At 50.7% G+C, this 25,784-nt stretch overlaps 2 protein-coding genes across 3 annotated transcripts in view; one reads left to right on the forward strand and one right to left on the reverse strand.

The window, feature by feature from the left end:
• LOC102386995 (tyrosine-protein phosphatase non-receptor type 11-like) overlaps window positions 1-18,055 on the forward strand; it is a 60,924-nt gene extending 42,869 nt beyond the window's left edge. The window contains exons 3-16 of the mRNA XM_025198142.1: window positions 1,729-1,923; window positions 4,899-5,091; window positions 5,256-5,375; window positions 6,069-6,182; window positions 6,541-6,637; window positions 7,194-7,273; window positions 8,102-8,257; window positions 10,258-10,389; window positions 11,179-11,333; window positions 11,801-11,868; window positions 12,653-12,804; window positions 13,251-13,351; window positions 15,635-15,755; window positions 16,510-18,055. Coding sequence (XP_025053927.1) covers window positions 1,729-1,923; window positions 4,899-5,091; window positions 5,256-5,375; window positions 6,069-6,182; window positions 6,541-6,637; window positions 7,194-7,273; window positions 8,102-8,257; window positions 10,258-10,389; window positions 11,179-11,333; window positions 11,801-11,868; window positions 12,653-12,804; window positions 13,251-13,351; window positions 15,635-15,719 — 1,648 coding nt within the window. The 3' untranslated portion in view covers window positions 15,720-15,755; window positions 16,510-18,055. The remainder of the gene's footprint in view (window positions 1-1,728; window positions 1,924-4,898; window positions 5,092-5,255; window positions 5,376-6,068; window positions 6,183-6,540; window positions 6,638-7,193; window positions 7,274-8,101; window positions 8,258-10,257; window positions 10,390-11,178; window positions 11,334-11,800; window positions 11,869-12,652; window positions 12,805-13,250; window positions 13,352-15,634; window positions 15,756-16,509) is intronic.
• Window positions 18,056-19,301: 1,246 nt separating this feature from the next.
• Window positions 19,302-25,553, reverse strand: RNF223 (ring finger protein 223). Of its 2 annotated transcripts, XM_025198149.1 has the most exons (3): window positions 25,182-25,553; window positions 22,044-22,145; window positions 19,302-21,648 (listed from the first exon to the last, which is right to left on the reverse strand). In XM_025198149.1, the coding sequence occupies exons 2-3, from the start codon at window positions 22,093-22,095 to the stop codon at window positions 20,825-20,827; spliced, it is 876 nt and encodes a 291-aa protein (XP_025053934.1). In that variant the 5' UTR covers window positions 22,096-22,145; window positions 25,182-25,553; the 3' UTR covers window positions 19,302-20,824. The 2 variants fall into 2 exon arrangements, with proteins under 2 accessions (XP_025053934.1, XP_006018868.1); XM_006018806.2 differs by lacking the exon at window positions 22,044-22,145.
• Between the last annotated feature and the right edge of the window lie 231 nt (window positions 25,554-25,784).

Genomic DNA, 25,784 nt, shown 5'->3' on the forward strand with positions numbered 1-25,784 from the left:
CTGGGTTTTTATCAGCTGGCACTGGAGGATGGGGTGAGTGGATTGGAGCCCCCTCCAAGGTTGGGGGGCTCCAATCCAGCTGCCCCACCCTCCAGAGTTGGCTAAAAAAACCCTAGACCAAACTCCCTCTGTTCCCTCCCCGCCCATTTGAAAGACAGAACTGGGGCTGGAAGGGGAGGGGAAAGCAGCTGCAGACCTGCGCCCACTCCAAATTGCAGCTGAGTCCCCCAGTGCCATGAACCCAACAGCAAGTGTCTGTTAGGTCCAGGGGATCGCTGTAACTCATAGTGCTTCCTGCAAAGCGCTATGAATTACACTGGGGAGCTGCACTTCTGTCTGCACCTGTAATGATACCAGATCATCAAAAGTGCAAACCTGAGCTCAGGCTGCTGCAAGTTTGAATCACTTTGGGTATAGACCTGTGGTATATGCCCATGTGCCCACACTCACACTGTTTTGGGAGTAGCTTACGGGAGGCAACCCTGCCACTGGCTTCAGTGAGCTTCGTGCCTGGGTTGCAGTGCACATTGCAGCCTGTCCCATCTGAGCCCAGTGACTCTTCCGCCATCCCTCATAGCTCCCCAGGCTCCTCCATCTCGCTGTAGTGGTTGCTTTGGCAACAAATGGAGTGGGCTGGGAGCCACACTATGCTGGTGAGCTTCTCTTTCTCTACTGGATTTTTAAAATCTCTCCAGCCCAGCTCGTCCATCAAGCGATGGGCTTCCAGCCACTGCGCCTGAGCTCAGCAGGGAGGCTGCTAAGTGCATTTAAAATGCAATTAGCCTGCCTCTCAGAAAGGTTAGCGAGGGCTTCTGAAGGAGCAGGCTGGGTTTTATGAGGGCTGAGGGGCTCTTGGAACAAGCTGATAACACACACACGCATGCACACACACTTATGAGGACCAGGAGCACAGCAAAAGCCATTAACTCTTTCAGTGCTGTAAATCGAGAGAAGGGCAAAGGGGCAGGATATGTTTGGATCTGCCAGTGTTGCTGGGGATATGAATCTGGGCATCACACCTCTTTTCCTGTGCCTTTGTTTCCCCCATCTGCAAAACAGAGGTAGTTATCATCACAATGACCTACACCAGTGATTCTCAACCAGGGTGCCATGAGATCCTGTCAAGGGTGTCGCGGTGTCAGTGCTGTTAGGTGTACAAACACGATTCACAAGACAAACCCAGAGTTTTCAGACAGGGATCCATACTGTTAAAAACATCCGGAGCTGTTGCTGTCTTTCCGAGTTCTTTTGCAACAGAAGAGTCGCTCTTTTCTTTTTCTCTAGTCAAAAAAAACAAGTGGAAATTAAGAGCTGGCATTTCTTGAGGGGTGCTTCAAGTCCATCAAGGAGTGCCTTGGGTCTCTTGAGGGGTGCCTCAAGTGTGAAAAAGTTGAGAACCTCTGAGTTAGCCTGTCGCACAATTCAACTAGGTACTGCCCAGGGCAGAAGACTGGAAGGGGCTACATATCTAGATCTCACTGGCAGGCAAGGGTTTCTGACTAGTCAGCAGAATTAGCTCTGAGTGCAAAGGAGAAGGCAGTAAAATGTTTTTGGGAGGTGAAAGGGCTGGGTCTGTGGAAAGTGCCCACCAGGAGCTAAGTGTCCTTATTGTTGCTTGCATTAGGTCTGAATCCTGGCAGGGTGGTGGGGCATTGAACTCTCCAGCTCCTGATTCCTGAGCTGTGATGCTTACAGTGTTTTACCCTCTTCCTTCACCCCCCACGCCAGGCGGAACGACGAGGTGACGCACATTAAGATCCAAAATACCGGCGACTACTACGACCTGTATGGAGGGGAGAAGTTTGCCACGCTCGCGGAGCTGGTGCAGTACTACACGGAGCAGCAGGGGCTGCTGCGGGAGAAGAACAGCAATGTCATCGAGCTCAAGTACCCTCTGAACTGCCAGGACCCTACCTCGGAGAGGTGAGCTCATAGCCCCACATCTACACGCTCCCACGCAGGTCTCCGTGTGCTTGCAAGGGCAGATCTCCATCCATCACCCTGTCGAGGCTTGCTCACTGCCTGGGGTCAGACTTGTGCCAGGTTTGGGACCAAGCCTGAAGTCGGGCACTTGTGGGTCATGTTACTCATTATTGGCATCTGATTGTCCCTCCCCTGTCCCAGCCAGCCTGGTTTCTTTCCTGTGTAGCAACACAGGAGGGTGCGGGGTCCCCTGCCACCTGCTTGCAAGGGTGCTGAGCTCCAAATTAGCAGCCGCCCTTAGTGAGGATCTCTTTAACTGACTGGAGTAATTTTAACTCACCTCCTATGGCCTCCAGTTGCTTCCTCAAGTCCTTGCTGGTGACCCTCCCACCCCCGGGGGCCTTGCGGTCAGATTTCTACCTCCTGGACTTCCCCAGCGTCACATGCCCACTGGAAGCTGACAAGCCTGGACTGGAAAGGCGAAGACATGGGCAGGCAGGCAGAGATGCCCCGGAAGGATCCTAGTGACTCTAACTTTAGCAGCTACAGTCAGCCGGTGCTGCAGTCTCACTTCCTGAAATGGAGCAGAGCTGCTCCCTCAGCCCGATCATGTGAGTCGCCCCAGCCCAGGGGCAGGGAAGTCCCTTCAGCTCATGTGCTAGGAAGGTTTATTTGCACATTCCAGATTGCAGTGTGAAAAGCATCAGTAGTTCACGCCAGCCAAAACCCTGGAAAAGTGGAACCACCCTGCCCATTGATTTCCACTCTGGCTGGAAAAGGTTTCTGCTCCGTGCCAGCGCCTAATCAAATCAGTCATCACTGCCGTGTTAGGAAAGTGGGGGGCCAGAGCTTGACATACAAGGGGCAGGGCTGTGTGTGGGGAGCTTAGCCAAGGGCCAGGATTGAGGGACAGCATCACGGGGGCACGGAGCGTGTCTTGGACTGGACTTGCGGGCTGGCAGAGTGGCAGGAACACTCTAGTAGACACTGGTAGGAGGGACGCAGAGCAATGCTGAGGGCCATGTGAAGTACCCAGCCCGCTCTCCCTGAGCACTGTCTTTCCATCACTTCCCCTGGTAACAAAACCCACGCAGACAGGCAGCCCGGATCCCATCTGCAGCCCGCACAAAGCCATTTGCTCTTCAAGCATCTCCCAGAGCAGGCCGTCTAGAAGATGCGTCCTCACATGCCGCCCCTCTGCAAACTCCGTCCTCTGGGACAGAGCTGCCGAGACATGACGTGATGCCGTTGCATCGTCCCAGGAAGATTATTTTGAGCTCTCTGAATTCCTGGCAGCTCGGCTTGCAGGCCATGAGGCAGCCTTGTCCAAGAGGGGCCCACAAGGCATTCGCCCAAAACTACTAACCTAGCGCGAGGAGGAAATGCCCCAGGTTGGGGGGAAGCTGCTCTCAGTGTCTAACTGGATGAGATGCTGGGTACCAGTCACAATCAAGCTATGGCAGGATGGAGCTCGGCTCGGGTTTCAGAGCCCACCTCTGTTACAGGCTGGATCGGCCCACCCGGAGGTCTGTGCAGCTGTGCAACGTGACTGCCAGTTCCTGAGCCAGCCCCAGGCAAGCTAGTCCAGGTGTCTCGCTGACTGCCAGGAAGACATGCCTCCAGGCTGGGAGGCTGTACACTCTCTTTCCCACTTTCCAGACGGACACCTGATGCAGAGGAAGATGAAATGAGTGGGTCCAGGTCACACGGGGCATTCTGCGCTGGAGCCGGGAACCCAGCCCAATCTCTTAATCCCCAGGCCAGAACCTTAACTCTGGAGGCCATCGGTCCTTTTTGCAATGCCATTGTCTCAGCTGCCTGCTCTCAAAGCTCGAGTTCACATGCAGTAACTAAAGCTGTAGTCCAGGAACAAAGGCAGCATAGCTCAGTGGCTGTGATGGAGAAGTAGCAGCTGGGAGGAACTGAGTTACTTCTCAGCGATACTTCTCATTTACTAGGTAACCTAACAGACACCAGGGTATAGAGCCAGAGGTTCCACAGATGAAAGTGCCATTTCAGCACAATCTCTCCTTTAATTAATCTTGCCTACCCGCTGCCCAGAGCATATTGCAGCTGCCATCTACTGGAGACGGCGTGGAACAGTGAGCAGCTCACACCAGCCCTCCAGGCACCGGATTGATTGCAGCATCTCAAAGCCGACGGGGCTTAGCTATCATTCCCAACTCTCAGCGCAGCAGGAACCAGAAGCCACAGCAGTTATTTGTGTCCGTCAGATCCAGAGGGGCATTTCCTGGGCCGGACACTGCTAACGGAGCAGCAGGGCTGGCGCTGCACAGGCTCGCACACCAACGTACAGTGCAAGCAATGCACCTCGCTCCTGACCTCCTTCCTCCAGGTGTGCGCTTTCCCAGGCTGCAGACTGCTAGCTGTGCACTTGGCTTTAAATACAGAGCTTCCCTAATGAGCTCTGCCAAAATGATTTCACCTGCAAATGAAATGGAGTCCGATTCCCAAGGTGAGGGACGGACTAGTCTATTAAAGTGCTGTGTGCTTTGAGGCTGCGGCTGCCATTTCACCTTAGCCCAGAGGAGCAAAGCAAGCCCTGACATCCGCTGAAGCACTGACGGAGAAATGCAACTGGGGCAAATATGTAGTGGGGATGGGACTCTGAAGACCATGTCCCGTGACTGCCAAGGACACACAGGCAGTTCAGGTCTACAGATGTGGCCTCCTCACTTTGCCCAAGAGGCTTGTTTCTGGGTTTGGGCAGAGTGGGTGACACCTCTTAACCTTTTCTCATCTCCGTTCTCCCTGCTCCAAGTCTCATGTTTGACTGGCAGAAGCTGGGTGAGATTTTGGCCTGGTTTCCAGTGAGCAGAGGAAATGTTTTAGTAGCAACTGAGTCACCATCACACCATAGAGGGGAGGGGAAATCAGACATTTGGCTGTCCTCTGAGGGCTGCTGTGTCTGTGAACCTGCCCCCACCACCCTGATCTCCCTCCCTGTTGACTAGGTGGTACCACGGACACCTGACGGGCAAGGAGGCAGAGAAGCTCTTGACTGAGAAAGGCAAGCCAGGGAGCTTTCTGGTACGGGAAAGCCAGAGCAAACCAGGAGACTTTGTCTTATCAGTGCTGACCAACGAAGAGAAGATGGAGACGGGTGACCGGAAGCCTCGAGTGACTCACGTGATGATCCGCTACCAGGTGGGAAACCCCAAGCTTCCTCTTAAGAAGGGGAAAACCAGGTGCTTCTTGCTTGCCCCATCCAGTTCCCATGAGAGCTGGGTGGGGAGAGCCTAGCCCACTTCAAGAGGAGCTGAATCAGCCCCAGGGTGATCACCCTGACCATCACCCCCTTCCTCCCACAGCTGGATGGGAAGTACGACGTTGGAGGAGGCGAAAGGTTCGACACGCTCACGGACCTGGTGGAGCACTACAAGAAGAACCCCATGGTGGAGAAATCCGGAGCTGTGGTTCATCTGAAACAGGTGAGGGCCAGACCAGCCTGACACGCCACAGGCTCGGCGTGCACAAACTCCACCTCTACCTGCAGCCTGCTGCATGAACAAGCATTGCCCCAGCGATTGCCGCGCTGACACGGCATAGCTTCATGTCTCTCTCACCTGGCCTATAGGCATTTCTTGACCTAGTCCAGTGGTTCCCAACCTTTTTAGGCACCCCTTGTTAGACTCAAAGCACCTGTCCATAGCTTTTGTGAATTGAGCAGCACCCTATGTCAAAAACTGACTTATTAATTACAATGCTGACCTCCTTGCAGAGGGGCCAGACAGTGGGAGCAGGGGAGCGGTCAAGCAGGGAGAACCTGAACCTGCCCTTATCTGCTTATCTCCTCATTTCCTCCAGCACCCTTCAAAGGATGTCCCGGTACCTTGGCTGAGAATCACTGACCTAATCTGAACAACCAAGCCTGGGCTTATTTCTTTAAACCTGCAATAGCACAGTCTCCAATGTTAAGATCCAGTAATCAAGGATTTAGTTCCAATAGCCATTACCCATCCAAGGGCAGCCAGGCCAGCATGATAACTGCAGGGTCAATCTAAAGCTGAAGGGTGGAGGATCTTACTTTAAAACATGGGGACCATCGTGGGAGAGGCAGGCATTTCCCCCTCCCTCCCTGCTTTGACATGCGTTCCCCCACTGTGCACCCTCTTGCCTTTCAGCCGTTTAACGCCACGCGCATCAATGCGGCCAACATCGAAAACAGAGTGAAGGAGCTGAACAAAATGGCAGATCACAGCGAGAAGGCCAAGCAAGGGTTTTGGGAGGAGTTTGAGGTACCGGAGCTCTTCCCCTCTCCCTGTCCATGAGGCAGGGCTCTTGCTTGTGAGCGAGCACCTGCTGACAGCCTACCCTGGTTTTTCCCCCAACCAAGGATGTTCCCTCCTAATTCCCCTCCTTGCAGCTGAGGTTTGAAGTGTCCTGCAGTTGGAGCTTCTTCCACTGTGAAGGCTGTTTGAGCAACCCATTGGGGTCCTAACTTATCCTGTATATCCGGAGGCTGTCTCTCAGGGAGCTCCCTCCTGGTACCTTCTCCCTCCCCCTTTCCAGTGGACATCTCTGCTTCCCTCCGTGGCATCTGGGGGCACCGGTGTCTCCATGTCACTGCCCATTCGTGTGTCCCCTTCTCCCCAGATGCTGCAGCAGCAGGAGTGCAAGCTTCTCTACCCCAGGAAGGAAGGACAGCGCCTGGAGAACAAAGCCAAGAACCGCTACAAGAACATCCTGCCCTGTAAGGAGACGCTGGCTGTCATTTCTCTGTCCTCCACAACTTTCCAGGGGTCGAGTCACCTTTGGTGGCTGGGACTGCACTGTGGTGCTGGGAGAAGCTTGAACCTATGGGATGTTCCCCAGTGAATCATCTGCTTAGGAATTGGGCAAATGCCATATCGAATTTGGGAGCGGGGAGGAAATTGCATGAAACCAGAGCTAAACCACCCTCCACAGGAAACCTGGATCTGTCCATCTCAGGTTATATGATGCTGCTCCTCACCATGGTGTCTTGGCCTAAATTATGGGGTTTGTGGCATATCCCAGGCCTGGTGGAAGAGCCTCCTGTTGAGCATCACTAGGGAGGTGGGACACGGGGAAGTTTCACCCACAGCATCCCCCGAGTGGAAAGTAGCCTAACATACGCAGCTGGTCATGTGCTGACCTGCTCAGTAGAGCTCTCACGCCCAGTGCTGGGAGCCCCTGCAGGTGAATTCCCGTGTCCCGACGTGCAGCAGTCATGTTCATGCGTGTATGGCTGGGGCAACCCCTTCAACGTGGTATCTGTTCCCATCCAGTTGATACCACCCGGGTGGCGCTCCGAGAGGTGGATGAGAGTGTGCCGGGGTCTGACTACATCAACGCCAACTACATCAAGGTGAGTGTGGAGGAAGAAAGGGGTGATGTCTTAGGATTAAGTCAGTCTCCCTCAGCCTGCAGCAACTGTACCTGTGGGCAGGTGGGGAGACATCACAAAGGGAAATGGTGTCTTCAGAATGGGACCTGCAGCACTTTTTCCCATTGCTCAGAGGAGATACAGTGGCCACAGTGAAGTCATTTTAGGAGACAGACACGGGGAGGATCAGGGTGACTGATGTGGAGAACAGGAGCACTTGGCTCTGTTTTAAATTGCTGGCACTCAGGCTGCTCGGAGGCTGGGCTACTTCTAGCAGTCACCCTGTCCTGCCTGACCCCACACAACTCTTCCAGCAAAATCCCTCCTCCCTGAGCCGGTTGCACTGAACAGGCTTGCTCTTTCCAGAGGCTGCCTGCAAGATCAAACTCATTGTCACCTGTGAGCTGAAACCAATATGAAGCCTGGTGGAGCCGCTCAGGCATAGACACACCCAGCCTTTGCAGAGCGATGGGATCACTCACTTTCTGCTCTGGTTCAGCCAGACCCCTCTAAGCAGCCTCGTGGTCTTAGCTTGCCAGGGAGCAGATTGCAACCAGACCCACCACAGACCTGCTAGGGAGGGAGTCACATTTGAGACTAAGCATCAGGTATTTAGAGGCTGAATGATTCCAGACTGACGTGTAGAAGGAGTTCTGCAGCATCAGGGGGCAGATGCCTTTGGAAGGGCTTGAACCCTTCAGGTTGCTGCCTCCTTTGGGACCCCCGCTCCTCTCTGCCCAAGAACTGCTATAGTGAAGCCCCGAGCAGTCAGCAGTCATACCCATATTTCTGTCGCTGCCGTCTCCATAGAGCATTCTCGAAGATGGAAGGAACTCAGAGCACTGCAAGGTGTACATCGCCACCCAGGGCTGCCTGCAGACCACAGTGAACGACTTCTGGGCCATGGTGTACCAGGAGAATACCCACGTCATTGTCATGACGACTAAGGAAGTGGAACGAGGCAGGGTGAGTGTCACCAGCTCATCAGCCAGAAGTGCAGTTCTTGTATGTGAAGCCACAGGCCCCCCAAGTGCTTTCCTATTACTCTCCTTCACCAGGCCCTTCTGGGTGATGCATAGACTTGGCACCTTGTGATGGGGACCAGCTAGTGGTGCAATGCAAGCAAAGCACAAGCTAAGGGCTGCGGAAGCCAGGTGTGGAGCTGCCGGGAAAGAGAGACCCTCGCGCTGCACAATGAACACCCACACCTCCCTCTTGTCCTGCAGCACGCACCCCAGACTTACCCAGCCCAGTCCTGTCTGGAGCCCTAAGCAGCTGCAGCTAATTGTGACAAATTCTGCTTGGAGAGAAGACACACATTTCAGCCTTGGCATGAACCCAGTGCTCTCAAATTTAAGGGGCTCTGCATCAACCCACTGCCCTAGACCCTGAGCTTGGTCAGCATCTCCTACACTCTTGCATCGCTGCTGTCAAAGCAAATACAGGGATCGTTTCCTCATAGGCATTCAGCCTCTCTCAGAGGTCGCCTGCAATGGCAGGTAACAAAGCCCTGTTGCTGTAAATGATCTGGTCTAATTACTATTGGCTTTTTGGGAGCCCGAGCAATCACTAAGAACTTGAAGGGCAAACAGTGCAAAGGTTGTTAACTTGCCTATGTTGCCCTGTATGGCAGCTGCATCTACTTACCCATAATACTGCTGAAATATCACAATTCTCCCTCGTGCAATTGAACTCTGCCAGGGAAGCTGAATTATTTTTTTTTGTAGGGAAGAGAAGTCCCTAGGATTGAGGATCGAGAAGGCAGGATGCTGCTCTTGCCTTGACCAAGGCAAAACACTCCAGTATCATTTTTGCCAGCACCAATATTGCATTGACCTCTCTCCCTACCTACTTCGCATGCCATTGTCTCTCCATTGCGCTGCTCGTGAAAGAAGCGTGACGTTCTGCTCTTCCCAGCCAATGCCATACCATAAATATTTATGGCCAGCCCTCATGATCCAGGCACTGTACAGTCACTGCTGATGGGAAAGAGAAGGGAAACTTTGCATTTCATCCAACAAACCCAGAGAGCATGTGTAGGGTGGTGGGTTGCAGGCAGCTGGATGAGGGATGAGCTACGGTTCTACAACCTGGCTGAGATTCACCTACATAAATTTCCATAATGCAGACAGAGGTGGAGGGATAAAGTAATACGGTAGATTACCAAGAAAGCCATTTAGCAGATTGCTGCCACTGATGAGAGGTGACCGAGGTCTAGTTTGCACTAGCAGTGCTCCATCTGGATGTGGTCTCTCTCTCTCTTTATATCATGTTTCTACACTGGCATGAAGGCCTTGTGTGGGAGCCCTGCTAGGAGCCAGCAGTTCCACCCAGATGATGCTCTGGATTATTTACCCTCCTGCAAAGGCATGGCCGTTCCCATTGGACTTTGGTTGATCAGACTTTCTGCTGAAGAGATTAGGGTGATGCTTTACAGCTGGGGAAATGGGAGCAGAATGCCTGGGTTCACTTCCTCCCTCTGCTGCTGTATGACCTTGGGCAGCTCTCAGCCTCCCTTTCGATGTGCCAGGTACTTGCCAACTGAGATGCAGGGTCATAGTCTGAAACCCATGCACGTTTCATGTGGTTGAGTGGTGCATTCCCACACCAGGATCCTCACCAGAGCCAAGAGACCCGTAGAGTAACACATCATTCTTCTCCAGCATGGGCTTCTGTTATTCTCTGTTCAGATCCATAGAAGTGGAAATACAACCCCACCCCATGCGCTGCTTCGTTTCTTGTTAGTGGAAGCCGAGTTGCCTGCACTCCATGACTGAGAGGAGGGACCCGAGCACATCCAGAAGGACGAGGGCTCTTTCGTTCAGGCCTCACTACCCACAACCTGCTTGGGGGTGCTGTGTTAGAAGTGGTGTCCTTAATACTCAACAGTACAGTCAAGTGTCATTGGGTTTCCAGCCACCTCACCAGTCCTGAATAATGACCCCAGTTCCTTTGTGTCCCCCCAGAATAAATGCTACCGTTACTGGCCGGACAAGAACTGCACCAAAGAGTACGGCCACATCTGTGTGGAAAACGTGAGCGAACGTGAAGCCCAGGGCTACTATCTCCGGGAGCTGGAGATCTCGCGGACAGACAGGGTGAGATGCCTCAGGGTCATCCTATTTGCCAGGCTGGCAGGGACCACTGCTGGGCTTGCCTTGGGTAAAGCATGGGAGGGAGCCAGCTTGTCCCCTTGGGACTGTGTGCTGCTGGTATATAAATATTTCATCTTATTTTATTGAATCACTCCAATGATGACAGCTCTGGCATTCTTTGGCTGTTTAGAGCCTGCTGGGCACTGGCTCACTGTAGGCTTCCTGAGCTGCTGTCATGGTGGGTGACACTTCTCATAATTTGGCTTTGCATAGAGTCCTGGGGAAGTCATGAGCATCGGGAGCATTTAACATTGGGAGGAACAGCCTCCTTGAACCCAGCCTCGCATGCATCGGTGCCTTCTTATTTGCCTGCTTTGCTGTGTAAAAGGACACAGCATGTCCCTAAGCCAAACTCTGGCCTCAAATCAGCGGCCATCAGCCAGCTGGGAAGGTCTAACTGGCAGCGTGTGTGGTGGGGCATGGTGTCCCAGTCAGAATATAGGTACAGAAAGGAAAATTATGGACAGCAGAGGACACATGGCTGTGGGGAGACCATGGAAAACTGAGCAGAATGGGGGCTGTGCAGCAGAGAAATGAAGATGTTTGCTTTCCATCTGAATAGAAAGTGGGTTTCCAGACTGACTGGGGAATTTGTGGGGGGGAAGAGGACAGGTAAGTCCCATATAAGACCATCCAGACAGAAAAATTACTGAAAGGGGCCCAGGTGCCTTCAGTATGAGCCTGTAGCATGCAGTGAGTTCTCACCACGGGCCTGGGCTCTCCTCCCTGCAGCATGAACATCCCCGCCTGGTCAAGCATTACCAATACTTCAGCTGGCCAGACCACGGCGTGCCCAATGAGCCAGGGGGGGTTCTCAGCTTTCTGGACCAAGTGAACCGAGCACAGCGAAGCATTCCAGACACCGGGCCGATCGTCGTGCACTGCAGGTACGTGCCCGAGAGCCTTGGCTTCCTCTGGTTTCTCCCCAGTCAAGATGGGGCTGGTGGTTGTTGCACATATGAGCAGCTTGTGGTCAGTGGAGGTAAACGACATTAAGCTGCTTCTTCAGGCCTTGCAATAAGCTTCCTTCTTCCCGGAGCATAGTGCTAAATATGTAACCCTCCTATATGACTTTAATGGATGGGCAAACTGAGGCATAGCACGAGTATTAGAGCTAGGTCCAGCACTCAGGAGCTCCTGGCTCCTAGTTGAATGCTCCGATGAGCCTATGATGCCTCTCTAAAGGGCTCTGCTTTGGGCAAGTCTTGTTTTTATGGTGGGTGTTACAAATGTCAGCCTTGATGAGCCAGGTGTGCAGGTGGAGGGCACACATAGCCCTGGCTCATCATCTCAGGGTGAGGGACATATTGTGAATCTTCCCACACTGACCTCTCTCCCTCTTCCCCCAACCCAGTGCTGGAATAGGACGCACGGGCACCATCATCGTGATCGATATTCTGGTGGACATTATTCACAGACAAGGTATGAATAAGGATCTGCTCCATGGCTGTTGGTATTCCTTTGCCCCAGCTGGCCCACTGAAAAAAGCAGACAGTCTAACCCATTCCTTCTAGGGATGCAAAGAGCCTGAAGGTCTCCAGCTCAGTGAGTCCAGACTGCCCTTGGGCTTTGATCTAAGAGTAGCAGGAGGGATGAGGGAGACACCTTCCCACACTTGGAAGGTCCTCCTCTACTAGAGGAGGCTCAGCTCTGCATCCCTGGAGGAAGAAATCTTCCCCTCCCCAGACAAGCACATGAGCAAGGAACAAGTTGTGGATGAAGCACAGGGCAGTATCCCAGCCCCACCAAAGTATATGGGTTTGGGGGATTCAGGGGGGCCAGGATTTCAACCCGAGCATCTCCTTTAGGACCCACTTCCTTTGTGCATACAATATAGATGAACCCTGCAGGGCTCTATAGAAAGTAGTTAAGTCGCCTCTGGAAGGTCACGGGGAATCATCTCCCATCCTCTGAAATGCTCAGCCCAGGAGAGAGTTCTCCACCAGGTCCTCAGGATAGAGCCATGTCCCTATGGGGAGGGTTTGTGTGACATGGTTGTGACAAGGGGTTGGTCTCAGCCCCCCAGTGCTTGTCCTGTGTTCCTAGACAAGGGGATCTACATTAAATCCTTTTCCGTAACAGCTCATCCTCATGTCATCTGCTGTTCCACAAAATCATCCGGCACAGGAAGGCCCGGGTTTGGCAACAGAACAGGGCTGTCCCCATCACCCCCTCTGAAATCTCACTCCATTTCTGATCCTTGCAGGGTTGGACTGCGACATAGACATCCCCAAGACCATCCAGATGGTGCGCCGGCAGCGCTCTGGCATGGTGCAGACCGAGGCGCAGTACAAATTCGTTTACATGGCAGTGCAGCAGTACATTGAGGCAGAGCAGAAGAGGCTAGAAGAGGAGCAGGTGGGTCCTGTGAAAGAGCAGCAATGCTGGGTGTACCCAGGGAACTGTATTAATATCAAGACGTGTCTTGAACTTAGCTCCTCAGTGTGAATGAAGACTCCTGGAAGTCACAGGGAGGATCCAAGCCCCGGCATTGAATGCATCAAGGGCAAATCCAGAATGAAACTCACTCTGCTTCAAGAGTGTGAATGGGTCTCCTGCCATAAATCCCGACAGACTGTGAATCCAAGCAGGCTGGTTTGGGCTGCTCTTTGTTCAGTGGCAGAGCAGTTGAAATGTCCACGACATGGCAATTTCATGGCATGCTGATTTTCACTTTTCCATGAAATGCACCTTCTCTACTTGGTCTGGTGTTTGCAGCGGGCCAGCCAGCTTCCCAAAACATACTCTGGCTGCTTGTAGCCACCCTTCCTCCTTGCCTACCTAACTTGTCTTCTCTCTTGCAGAGGAGTAAGGCAAAAGAGCGAGACTACCTGAATATCGGATATTCACCAATGGAAAAAGGCAGAGCCAAGGCACAGCCCCCCTCACCCCGAGCCCGGTCTGCGTAAGTTGTGTGTGTTTTAAGAGGTATCAATAGGATTACCATTCTGTGCTGATGAGGCCTCAGCTGCAGTTGCGTGTCCAGTTTTTAAGCGCTTAATTGTAAGGGCGATGCAGAGAGACTGGAAAAACACCAGATAGTGAAGATGAATAAGAGGCTGGTGTATGAGGAAAGTTGCTAAGAACTAAGTTTGCTTCATTGGGAGAAAAAGAGCATGGCCGTGGGGAGGTGGAAGGGGAATTCCTGACCACAGGTCTCGGATATGTCAGTGGCTGTCAGGAGAAAGATGACATTCTCCTTTGGACAAGACACGAGGCAATGAGTTGAGCTCTGCAGCAAAGCAGATGTAAAATCAAATCTCAGGAAAAACTCCCCGACTGTCAGAGCAGCAGGACAGTGGAGTAATCCCCATGGGAAAGTTGTGGGATCTTCTTCATGGGAGTCTATCAGGAACAGGCAGGGTGGGCCTGTGTGTGGGATGGTTTAGGAGCAGCCAACCCTGCATCGGTGCAAGGGGTTGGACTGTAATGACCCTTGAGGTCCCTTCCAACCCTGTGGTTGTCCAACAGGGAGCACAATGAACATAGTCCTGGTCGTTGGCAATTTTCACCCCACCGGCTCTTCCCGCATCTTAATGCTCCTCTTAGAGCACTTAGAAAGAGGAGAACGATCAGTACTTACACAGGTGCATTAGGCAAATACAGTCATGTCTTGCCCTGTTGATGTGTTCTGTTTCTGCAGTACACAGGGGAGCAGCCAGCCTACAAGTATTTAATCAACTGCTTTTTCTTTTGCCTTGCCAAGGAGATCCATCTTGAGCCATGGGAGAGGCAGGCAAAGCAGTAGAGTAACAGTAGGATCGTGTAGAGGGGCATGCAGTGAGATACGGGGTTAAAAGGAACATGGAGGGAGAGGACAGAAAGAGAAAGAGAGTTAAGGGGTGAAGTCTGGGGGTATGAGAGGGTGGGGGAGCACATGGATATAGGATATCAGAGGCTTTTAGCTGCAAAAGTTCCAGAAGCACCTTGATAAGACTGTAAAATTGCACTTGGCTAGGGTTTGGCAGCAGCAGGGGGCTGGCTGCTCCCATGGAGAGGTGCTAGTCCACCTGTAGCACGGATGCCGACTCACTTGGGCACCAGCCCGAGTCTCATCTGAGCTGGGAACAAACTAAACTAGTCTCTCACACACACTCATACCCATCACTCGTGCGGCCAACAACTGCAACCAGACAGCGGCAATAAGAAAGCTGGCGCCTGTCAGCACATACCCAGCGCATGAGCGGAGGCCGTGAATGCACAGGCCGTGATATGCTCCTGGCATCAGGACATCCCCAAACCCTGCTTTCAAAATCACTCCCACAGTTTGGGAAACAAGAGCTGAATCGGGGAATTTGAGTCCATCTCCAGTAACACGTCCGGGACGGGGGCTCTGCAGGATGCACTAGAGGGCAGCAGATGGTAGGAGAGGCCACTTTACCACCCTAATTGCAAGGAATGAATGGGTGATGTTTCCAGAGCTGTTCCCCTTCATTAAATTACTAAGGAAGTGGTCAGACCCTGCCCTGAAGTGACTGTGCCCAGTCTGGATTCTTCACTAGCTTCAGAAAGTTTCCAAGTCACTGATCGGAGCCGACTCTTTGGTCTCTAAATTTTACAAATTCTGGAGGTTTTGATTCAAGTTATTGGCTTCTGTTGAGCCTGGACCTGGCAGTGAATCTCAGGACGAGAGCATGTGTGTTGGGAAGAAGCCAAAGAAAACGAGTTGCTAGCTGCTGAGCATTGCACAGTTTCATGAATTCTGGGCTGGATTTCAGGTTGTCTGGATGTGGGATTTTTTAATTTAATTTATTTTTTTTGGATCGGCTAGTTCCCGAATGCTAAGATTGATTTGTCAAAAACTGAATTGGATCCAGGTTTCTATCCAGCTCCTTGCTCCAGAAAGCCCAAGGTTGTGTCTCAGCTCTAGCTCTTAGGCATATGGGAAGTGCCAGACGTGTTCTTCTCCACAGCACATACGATTCATACGTAGGCAAAAGCTCAGGTCTTGGATGGATGCTGAGGGCTCAATCTGCCTGAGGTACAGCTGATGTGAAATGCAAATGCATGTGGTGCACATGGAGGAGGCAGGTAGTTCTAGGCCTTGCATTCAGACAGGTTACAAGGGGAAGGCAGAGGAATTTGCTCAAGTGACCCCCTTTCCCATTGCCCCCCGAAGCAGCCATCTCTTTGGAAAGGACCCAGAGTAGCAGCACTACTCACAGCAAGGGCTCATCTCTCTTCACAGGGTTGACGATGACCCAGGCACAGTCTATGAGAACCTGAACATCAAGAGCCCGAGGGTTTCAGGAATGAGCAACACCGGGCGATAAAGGGACTGGAAGGAAAGCTGGATGGAGGCCATGCAGGTATGGATGCTTCCCTTCGGTTCATAGTGCAGCTAGCAACCAACCGAACCCCACCGGAGGGTGGTAGTGGAGGAGGGATCCTCTTGATTCCAGTCCACATCCAGCGTCTTATGTGATGCATGTGTAGCTCTCTCTGTGGCCCCCGTCTACACTGGGAAAAGCAGCCATGATCTTCAGCTTAACGTGCCCTGAAAACACTGCAGTTCTTTGGCTGCCCTTAGCTCAGCCGTGATGGTATGGGGAGGGACAAGGAGCGACGGTCTCAAGTTGCAGCCGGGGAAGCTGGGGTTAGATATTCAGAAGAATTTTCTCGCTAGGAAGGTAGTAAAACACTGGAACAGGTGATCCAGAGAGGTAGTTGAATCTCCATCCTTGGAGGTTTTTAAGACCCAGCTAGACAAAGCTTTGGCTGGGATGATGTAGTTGGGGCTGGTCCTGCTTTGAGCAGGGGGTTGGACTAGATGCGACCTCCTGAGGTCCCTCCCAACCCTCATTTTCTATGATTCTAGGGAAGGAGGGAGGGAAAAAAATACTCTCTCTAAACAAGACAATTCTTTTGGGGAACTGCTTAATAATACCACCAACATTGGAAGGCCAGGTAGTTTTCAGATCATGGCCCAATCTCTTAGCATGGACTGCTAGCAAGCACAGCCTACTTGTCCGGGAAGTTCCTCATCTGTGCCTACTACAAGCGCGTGTCACTATTATGCACCACTTGACGCCTGTTTTTTCCTCCTCTCATTTTGGGCTGCAGGATTTACGATGTTTACGTCCACACTTCCCCGGTTCTGCCGCTGCAGACAACGTCTCCTTCCTGCCTTAGCCTTGGCCTCTCTCACGTACCTTGGTTTCAGTGGGGCACGCCAGCCCCAGCTCCCCCGGCCACTGAAGAAGGTGAAGCAAACACCTTAGGAACGTGCCTCAACCTAACTTATTCCCATGAAAGACCTTCTCAGCTTCCTGAAAAGCATTTAGGCTGATATTTATGCGCAAGTGCCTCCGGATATGTCCATAGGGCGTGAAAGCTCCGTTTTCATTTGTTTTTTTATTTAAGATTTTTTTTTTTTTTACCAAGAAAAAAATTGTTTTGTAAAAACTGAAGATGACTCCTTGGTTTAGGAGCTTTCCCTGGGCTTGCCTGTAAAGGGTATATTCAGCAAGGGTGTTGCTATACCTCCGGGCTTCAGAAGGTCAGTCCTCTCTAAGCCAGAAGTGCTTGCCTAGGTGAAGTTCATCGTGAGGGACAGGGCGCCCAGCTTGGACCCAGGAACAGTCTATGTAGCAGTTGTACTAAATCTCCACCACCACCATTTGGTTGTTCCCGTCCTGTGCAGCTCTGCCAAAGCCCCAGGAGCAATCCATGCTACTGCCGTGTGCTGACGGGATGGACTAGTGTATGGACTTTTGCATGTGTCGAGAGAGCATCTAGTGCCTGCACAGCACCTGGATAGGTTGCAAGACAGACAAGTGATGAAGCAGGATTAGACCTTTAGTCTTCAATTATGCCAGCATGTACCACTTGAGCTAAATGAAATCCTCCCTTCCGGGTGGTAGAAGTAGTCAGGAGTCATGCATCTGTATGCTCAGCCATCACTCAAGGGCAATGCCTTACCCCTACACACCCATCCGCAGGCTGTTCAACCGAGCCCCAGGCTTAGAGCCGGGCGCTTGCGATTCCCACTCCCACTGCCTCACAGTATGACCTGTCTCTGCTTCCCCTCCCCTATATCTACGTGCTGAGGCAAACGCTGTGTATACCAAATAGGTCTGCTCCAGGGACGGCTTAATATTTGTACAGAATAGCGAAGGAGGAGGGGGAAAAAAAAGAGAAAAGCTCTCTCAGTTTGGAGTATTAGTATTCCAGCTCCGTCAAATGCATCTCTGTTTTGACTGGCGCCCCTTCCTGCTCTCCGAGACCTGGGATTGCAAGCCGCTCTACCAAAGAACCTCCTTTCTGTGAGACTCCTTGCGACGGGAAAATGCTCTGCAAGGAGCCTGGGGTCCGCCTGCCGGTGCCTAAGCCTGGAGACCTTGCATGGAGCAGATTTTAATGGGGAGGGGGGAAAAAAACAGGTTTTCCTTGTCTCTGAAAATAAGTGGACTCGCTGCCCCTTTTATCTGGTCCAGGGCAAGAGCACTGCCCGTGGGAGCTCTGCCCCCCACAGACCTGCAGGGGCTGAACATGGAGCACAGTGATGTCGCTGGGCTGTTTTTACCGACTGGCATTTCCAGTCATGTGTTGCAGGGACAGGAAAACTGTTTATTTTTATTGCACTTTTAAATAAATGTTGAGTATTATAAAAAAGGCATTTTTCCTTTTATTGATGTTTTTTTAAATGAATTTAAGCATGTGCGGGAGCAACCGAGACCCGGAAAGCAAGGTACGATGCAGGGAGGTGCCATGAACCTGCCGGCTCTAATATTAGAGCTCTTTATTATATTATATATTAGGGCTCTTTATTATGCCCCGGGCCAGCTTGGTGTCGAGGCCCAGATAAGACTTGGTTACATGTGAACTAGGGTGGCCATCATAGAGGACAGTCTGGTTGTCCTCTATTGATACAAAACCGGACACCTCGAAGAGAAAAATAGGGATATAAAGGCATCGGGGTTCATATCAATAGAGGGCAGAGTAGCAGAAAACCTGAATGTCCTCTATGATAGCCACCCTAATATGAACTAGCAGCTTCAATATAGGAGCCCATCTCAGCAAGAGCTTTGGCCCATCTTTCATGGTCAACTGGGAAGTAGGTATTGATAAAGGGCAGTCTGAAACTGGGGTACCATATCACTTCCACCTGGGGTTGACCTCAGGAAATTTGCTTTGTGGCAGAACTAAAACTTGTCCTCTCGGCTGTCTTTTACCTCGCACAAGTCAGTCGCCTTAAAGGCGGGGAAAATCCCGCAAACAGCTTTTGCACCATGAAGGAAGGCTTTTCAGCAATAAACTTGCAGGAAACTGGACAGGGCAATGGGAGAAAACTTCTCCCCCAAGCCAAATGATCGTGGCAGCAGCTGTGTTAGAAGACCCAGAGCCTCCTCGCATCAGTCCCGGGGCTGGTACAGGCAAGGCCACCATTTGACACCTTCATATTCACCGAGCTGCAAATGGAGCCCGTGAGAGAATAACACCCTCCTGAAATGCTGCCTAGCAAACCGTGCCCTAACTCTCGTTACAAGCCATCTTCATACCTCAGTCGGGGGGAAGATTGATGAGTGGGAGATCTGGCAGCCCCCTCGCCTCCCCCCATGCAGGAAGAAAAAAGGAAAGAGAGGTTTCTCCATCCCCTCCGTGCAGGTGGATGCAGCACTGAGCTCTCCGCGACACAGCTTCTGGGGCCACGAAAGACGGGCAGGTGCAAAAGTAAGCTAGCGGCCAAGTGCAAATATTTACAGATTACTTTTATTTGCATCCTTTTGCCGGAAGCAAAGATACAGCCGTTCCCCAGGCTGTCCTCACGTAGATACTCAAAAACAGACGTCACATTTGGGTCAGTTTTAATTGATCCAGTCAAAGCCCGGGAGTGATGGAGCTTGCCCAGATCTGTTTTCACCCTCGGAAATCCAACTCAAATCTGCTCTGGGCAGAGTTTTTTTAAACATAAACACTTATAAACAGCACTTAGGAGAAAGAAATGTTATGGAGGAAGTACTACCGACACCGTCATTCTATAAAACAGATTTATTGCATACAAATCTGGTACTTGCATACGATGCTGTCTGCCTTGGGAGTAACACGTATCACGAGTTGCAAAGCATTATTGTTTATGAAGAACGCCGTGGCAAAGCAACACTGAAAGAAGCCGCTGCATTAAATAAATATACATATAGTGTGAGCAACTGGCCTGTGTCTTAATACTGATGCCATTTAAAACCAAGCTATACAAAGAAACTTTTTTTTCTTTTTTTAAATTAAAGCAAAGAAGTAATCTCTCACATTTGTACCATCTTAAAAACATTTTACACAATTTGAAACGGTGGCTAAGTTAAACAGTTAACACTGACATTTTGAAGGGGTTTTTTGCACGTTAGAAAACGCAGAGTTCTTCCTGTCAAATGCAAAGCCTCCACTCTGTAAAAATATGCCTAAACCAATTTTTACCCCTCAACTCAACACTGACTTTGCTTGCATTAAAAATAAACGGGGGAGAAGATTCTTCCAAAATAATCTTCTTTTGGGAAATCCCACAACAATACATAAAGATTGAATTCAAGTCAAACAGCCTGGAGTCTGGGGTGAGGACGGGTGGAAAAAAAATTTTTTTTTTTAAATCACCATTTTCTTTTTCACATCTTCAGAGCAATCTTACATCCCATCAGCAGAACAGGACTCAGTTCAAAGAAGGAAAGTGAAAAGTGAAAAGAAATCAGAGGTTTGACTGTGAAGAGGAAGAGGCAGTGAAGTGACACCTCCAACAATATAATGCTAACAGAAATACAATTGAAATGTTTAATAAAGCGCAGAGTATAAAATTAAATATTCTCCCTGACATATGTACATTCTTGCCAAGCTCTTTTCAAGTGCTGATATTCGGTCTGCCAACACGTTCTCCTTTCATCCAGCAAGCCTCTTCAGAGTCATTCGCTTTCAAGAAAATACCCTTTTTTGTCACTTCCAGTCCATCGATGAGTTGAAAGGGAAGGAGCTCAGCTCCCTGCCAGCTCTGCCTATATTCTCCGGAGACACAGCACGAGGCACGTGCACCCCTCTTGCATTGCTGTTTGCTGCCTAGATATATGCCCTTGCCCCATCAAACCTTGAACACGTTTTCAAGGCTCAAGTACATCAAGGAAAAATTTAGGCACTGGGGTTTTATGTGTTGCCCCTTACACAGCACTTCATTTCCAAATGCTTTGGCAGAGGTGTGCAGCAGTACAGGGATGGAAGAACTGCGCATTTAGCCGAGGCCCCAAGTGCACGGGCAGAGCAGTTGCATAGCGGGAGACCTGAACTGTTTCGGTAGATACGAAGACCGCTGTTAGAAAAGCACAGGCCTTGGAGTGACATTTGAGTTGGAGGCGCTTCGATAGTGCTGCGTCAAGGAAGCTGCCCTTAAAGACTGGTGGGTTCATTGATGGAGGGGCACCTCGGTCCCAGGCGCTGGCGTGGTCGTGTATGTAAACTGGGGGATGTTTGGCCTGGGGAACGTAACAGTCCTCGTGAAGCAGCGGAGGTTCCCGGTTTTCAGGGCGCATTGAACCGGCCACAGGATGATGCACAGCAGAATGATGACCAAGGCTGAGAGGAGGACGACGCGCTTCCAGTCGTCACACACGTCGCAGCGGGACAGCCTCCCCACAAAGCCCTCATCCGGCGTCTGAGGGACCTCTGGCTTGCTCATGGCAACATCGAGGGAGATGCATGCATTGGGGTCTTCTGGGTCGTCTTGGGAGGACTGCCGGCAGCAGAGTTTGGTGCCCTCCATCCAAACCATTTTCTCGTGTTGGAGGTCCGGAGGCAGGGTGGCCAACAGGTCCTTGCTTGTCTGGAGGGCCGGAGGGCCCTCGCGGGGGATGTTGGTCAGCTGTCGGCAGAAGGGACAAGGCAGCTGGTCCTCGACTTGGGTTGGAGGAAGTGCCGTGGCCAAACGGGCCACGCACTCCAGGCAGAAGACGTGGGAGCACTGGAGCATCTTGGGGGTCTTGAAGATGTTGTCGTAGGTGTTGAAGCAGATGGAGCACTCGATGGGCGAGGTAGGCTTGGGGGAGGCCGGCTTCGGGGACCCAGGCTTGTCAGTGGGGGACCTGGGCTTCTTCTTGCCTTCTGTGGGCGAGGTGATGATGATAGGGCTGAGCGGGATGGGGATTTCGCTTGGCGACGCGGGGACAGGGCTGGTGGGCGACTCGGGCACGTCGGTGTGCCACATCTGAGAGAAGCACGACATGACCGAACCTGGGGAGCAAGCACAAAGAGCCCTGTGAGACTCCAGAGGAGGGAAACAAAGAAAGCACATGTGCAAACTCTCTCTTAAATGCCACGGCACTTTCCCCAGGCCCCGCAAAAGACAGACAAGCATCAAGCAGATGTGGTTAGTAGGCCCAGAGCTATGGCTGGAAATGCTAGGAGGAGTGAAATCCATGTTAAGTAGGAAAGGGTGGAGTCACAATCCCAAGCCTACAGTCCTCCTAGAGGGGAAGAAGTTGTCTTTTCCAGAAAGGTGTGAGGTTACCCACAGGGATCCAGTGCCTGGCCAAATCCTGCTCACCACAGCCACCATGGTATGTATTCATAGCTACGGATTCCCCAGACAGCGACTCTGAGGAGAAAAAGAGCCAAAAAAAACCTACCCCAACTGTTGCTTCCCAAAACCTGAGAAGGCAGAAGAGCAGAAGACTCCATGAAGTCACCTAGCGACCTCCTATTAATCTGGGAGGCACCCGTACAAAAGCCTAAGGGATAGATAAAGGTGTTCAGTAGTTGAGGAGGCCGGGACTACAACCCGTCTTTGAAATGCATGGACAGCAATGCTTTAGTCGTGGATTGCAACGCCGTATAGGGCCTAACTGGTAGGCGTGAAGCCACCTGGTTCTCCCAGAGCCTGCATGGTGCACCTTGGCCGTCTGCTGTAGGGTCCCAAGTGCCTTCAGCGGCCAAGCCAAGTCAATAGGAGCCCAGGGCAACCTTGCAAAGTCAAGTTGGTCCTCTACTCCCTCCACTCCAACAGCATGACACTGTCTTCCTTATAACCATGACAGGGCAAAAAGAAATAGTTTCCTGGAGAAATTCCCTTGGGAGGAAGAGGGAGCAACAGAGAGGATTTTTTGTTCAGCTATTTCCTCCTCGCCCCATGGCTTTCCCAGAGGAAAGCCTCTTCTGCCTTGTCCTCAGGAGGAACCAGGGTGCCAGCTTGCCCACAGAGCTGCACGAGACTGCGGTGCTTTATGCTTCACCCTGCCCCGTCTGTGCCCGAGGACTAGCAAATTCACTCACATTGCCCAGGTGGACCCTGGTGTACATGTGGCCTCCTGTTCTGGGCTACAACCGCAGGGTCATGTATTTCAAAATAAGAACTCGAATGCTAATAATTGTACCCCGTGACAGTAGGACAGCAACACAGAGCAGCCAAACATTGGTCCTGTGACGCTTGGGTGTTTAAATGGAGACTTCCCTAGTCAAAAGACATGTTGCATGCCAAGGGAAACATTCATTTTGGACAAGTCACCGAACCGGCTGAGCCCGATCCTTTGCTTGTTCGGCTGTCAAAGCAGGAGCATTCGAAGCACAGCCTTAATTATACAAGTCAGCCCAGAGCTGGCTCATCAGCCCCAGGCAAGGATGAGCTCGTCTGAAGCTGTTAATTTTCGGATGCCAAAGAGCCTGAGTTTTCCTCCCAGGAGCACGTGCCCATCTCTCATACTCCTACGTTCTGGAAATAAAACTGCCCTTTTACAACCCATTTTGCTGAGGCTGGGACTAGTTTTAGGGGCCCACATGATGCCCACATGGGCCAAAACCTGAGCACTTCCTGGTGTCAATGAGAACAGAACTTGGCCCCTACTTTAAAGCTCCCTCTCCCTCCCTTAGGACAGGTTAATTTGTACATTTTTGACTCTACAAGTCATCCTGTGGCCTCAGATAACATCTGACGAGTAGGCTCTTCTGCAAATCCTGGCATCACTAAGTTCTGTACAAAACCCGAAGCGTGCCTGGCTCCTAGTTTTATTTTCAATAAGTTTGTGCATTTGGGTCTGAGCTGGAGCCCTGATTTTGAAGGGAAAAAAATACACAAAATTTGCTTATTTTGCAAAACTCCATCCAGTGAACACAGCCATTTCAGCTGCACTTCACTGTCAGAGTTCAGGGCACGCTTCAATGCACACAGTCCCGGGGCAGAAGGACTGAGAGACCTCCCCGGGTATCAATATTAGAGGAAAGTGTTTGCTTTGGCGTGTGAGAAATCTCCGTGAGCTCCGAGTGACCTGTTACAGCCTGAAGCCTAGAAAGTCTTATAAAAAACAAAAACAAAAAAAAACATATTAGGGCTTTCTAAAAGTAACTGTAGACTCAATAACAACCGCAACGCTCTTGAGTGGTAATAAAATGTCCCGAACCCAGTACAAATCTGCTACTACTTTTATAAAGACATGTTTATTTTACCTGCATCAAAGGCATTTGGGCTCCCTTTTAGGAAAAGTCCATAACCATATTTAAAAAATAACCCAGTGCATCCAGAAACTGGCACTGCTTTATCATGGAACCGCATTGTAAATTAAACTCTTGAAGATATTGAGATTTATAATCTGTTACCAGTCAGTTACCCCAGAGGACACTAATAAAAACCAGTGTGTTTAAAGCTGAAAATGCCAAATCAACCCAAGGGATTCGGACAGTCCCATTTGCTTGCTAGTTCTAATCAAAGTTGTATTCAGAATTCACCAAATGGATTTCAGATAAAAAAAACTCTTCCCTGTAATATTTGGAAGTCCTCTTAAAATCTATTCCCACTGGCTCCTTGTTGGAAACTGGAAAAAAACCCACATTTATTATTCCTATAACTTGTTCTGGTTTTCCCTAAATTTTAAGGAGAGTCAGTGTCTGTGCACGTGCCTGAAAGAAGGATGCTCTTTCAGAGGCATCCATCCCTCCGTTAACATCTACCCCTTTGCACCAAAAGTCAGCTGGATGAAACATGCCTGTGATGCGAGATGGGCAGAAAGGATGCTGATTCTCCTGGGGAAGGCAATAGAGTACAGACTAGGATTCTGGACGGCAGTCAAGAGATCTGAAGGCGATTTCTTACTCTACTATTGACTTGCTACATATGTTCTTGAGCAAATCACCTCTCTTTCCCTCTGGCTTTAAGCGTTAAAGTCTACAGGGCAAGGATAGTTACTTATGTGTCTGTACAGCACCTTGCACAGGGCTTCACAGGGTGCTGCTACACAAGTGATAAGTATTCAGAACCCAATTATTCAATACTACAGAGCACACAAATGGAGCCCAACAGGAAGCCCCCAGGGGTGGCACATAGGATAGGAGTGCTTGGTTATTTTGCAGTGCCACGGGGGCTCATGCACCGTGTTGAAATAGAGGGATCAACCTTCAGCTGGTATAAACTCAGCATTCAATCCCCATTAAAAGAGGAAAATCTATTTCCCGCAGCTCAGAAACCGGCTCAGAATGGCTTTTTTTAATAATTTCCCAGAAATCTTTTGCACCTTAGTAAATAACCTGTAAAAAGGGGAGAAACTCAAACTCAAAACTACTTGCCTATTTGAGGCTGCTGGGAAAAAAAAAAAAGGCTGAAGCGATCCAACAACTAAGAAAGTTCTTAAAATGTCCTTCCGGCCCATAAAACTATAACAAAGAAAACACAGCCCCCCATTTATGCTCTACAATACGATTCCCTAGCAGTGCTTAACTCGCAACAACTGATGCACAGAGTTATGAGATGTAGAAAAGAGTTTTTTAAAGTCTATAATTACCTGTACAGGGTGCAGTTTTAGCAGGAGAAAAGCATATTCAGAGTCTTGTTCTCTCTCCTTGAAGAGCCTCCTCCACCGAGGATAGACCCTTTTATTTGTAAGCCGTCAGTATTTGAGTTTCCTGGTAGTTTCTTGACAAGCGGCCAGGTAAGGGAAGGTTGAGTGATCTCTGGCAGTTCCCTGTGTCTGTGTATGAGTGGCCCTGCCTCTGTTACTCCGGTGTCTTTTATACCTTCCTGTCTGGAGGTGACTTACCTGCAGTCACCCAATTATCTTTGAATCACTCCATTGGCTGCAGGAACATTTCAATGAGAGGCAGGTTTCTCTGTTGACAAACAGGGCAGGTTGGAATGTCTCTGCGGAGTTACAGAAACGCACTTTTTTATTGTTCGTGGTATATTCCTATTTATAGACCTGGGCAAGAGGAAACACCTATTTTCCCCCACTCTATCCAAATCTGTAGGAGATTGTCCTTTCTCTAGTAAATGGTTAGCATCTTGTCCAGTTCAGTCTAGTTTTAAATAGCTCCTGGTAACTGCACATGGGTTTACAACTCGGCCACCTTTTCAGAGGACGGCAAATCAGATTGGGGGGGGGAACCTG

This window comes from Alligator sinensis, unplaced genomic scaffold (assembly GCF_000455745.1).
Source record: "Alligator sinensis unplaced genomic scaffold, ASM45574v1 scaffold569_1, whole genome shotgun sequence".
In the NCBI taxonomy this organism is placed as follows: Eukaryota; Metazoa; Chordata; order Crocodylia; family Alligatoridae; genus Alligator; species Alligator sinensis.

What these genes read in the sequence shown, in the direction of transcription:
- RNF223 (XM_025198149.1), bottom strand. Translation starts at nt 22,095, where the DNA reads ATGGAGTCTTCTGCTCTTCTGCCTTCTCAGGTTTTGGGAAGCAACAGT. An exon ending in TTTGGGAAGCAACAGTTGGG is followed by an intron (nt 21,649 to 22,043) that starts GTAGGTTTTTTT and finishes CTTGCTCCCCAG; the next exon opens with GTTCGGTCATGTCGTGCTTC.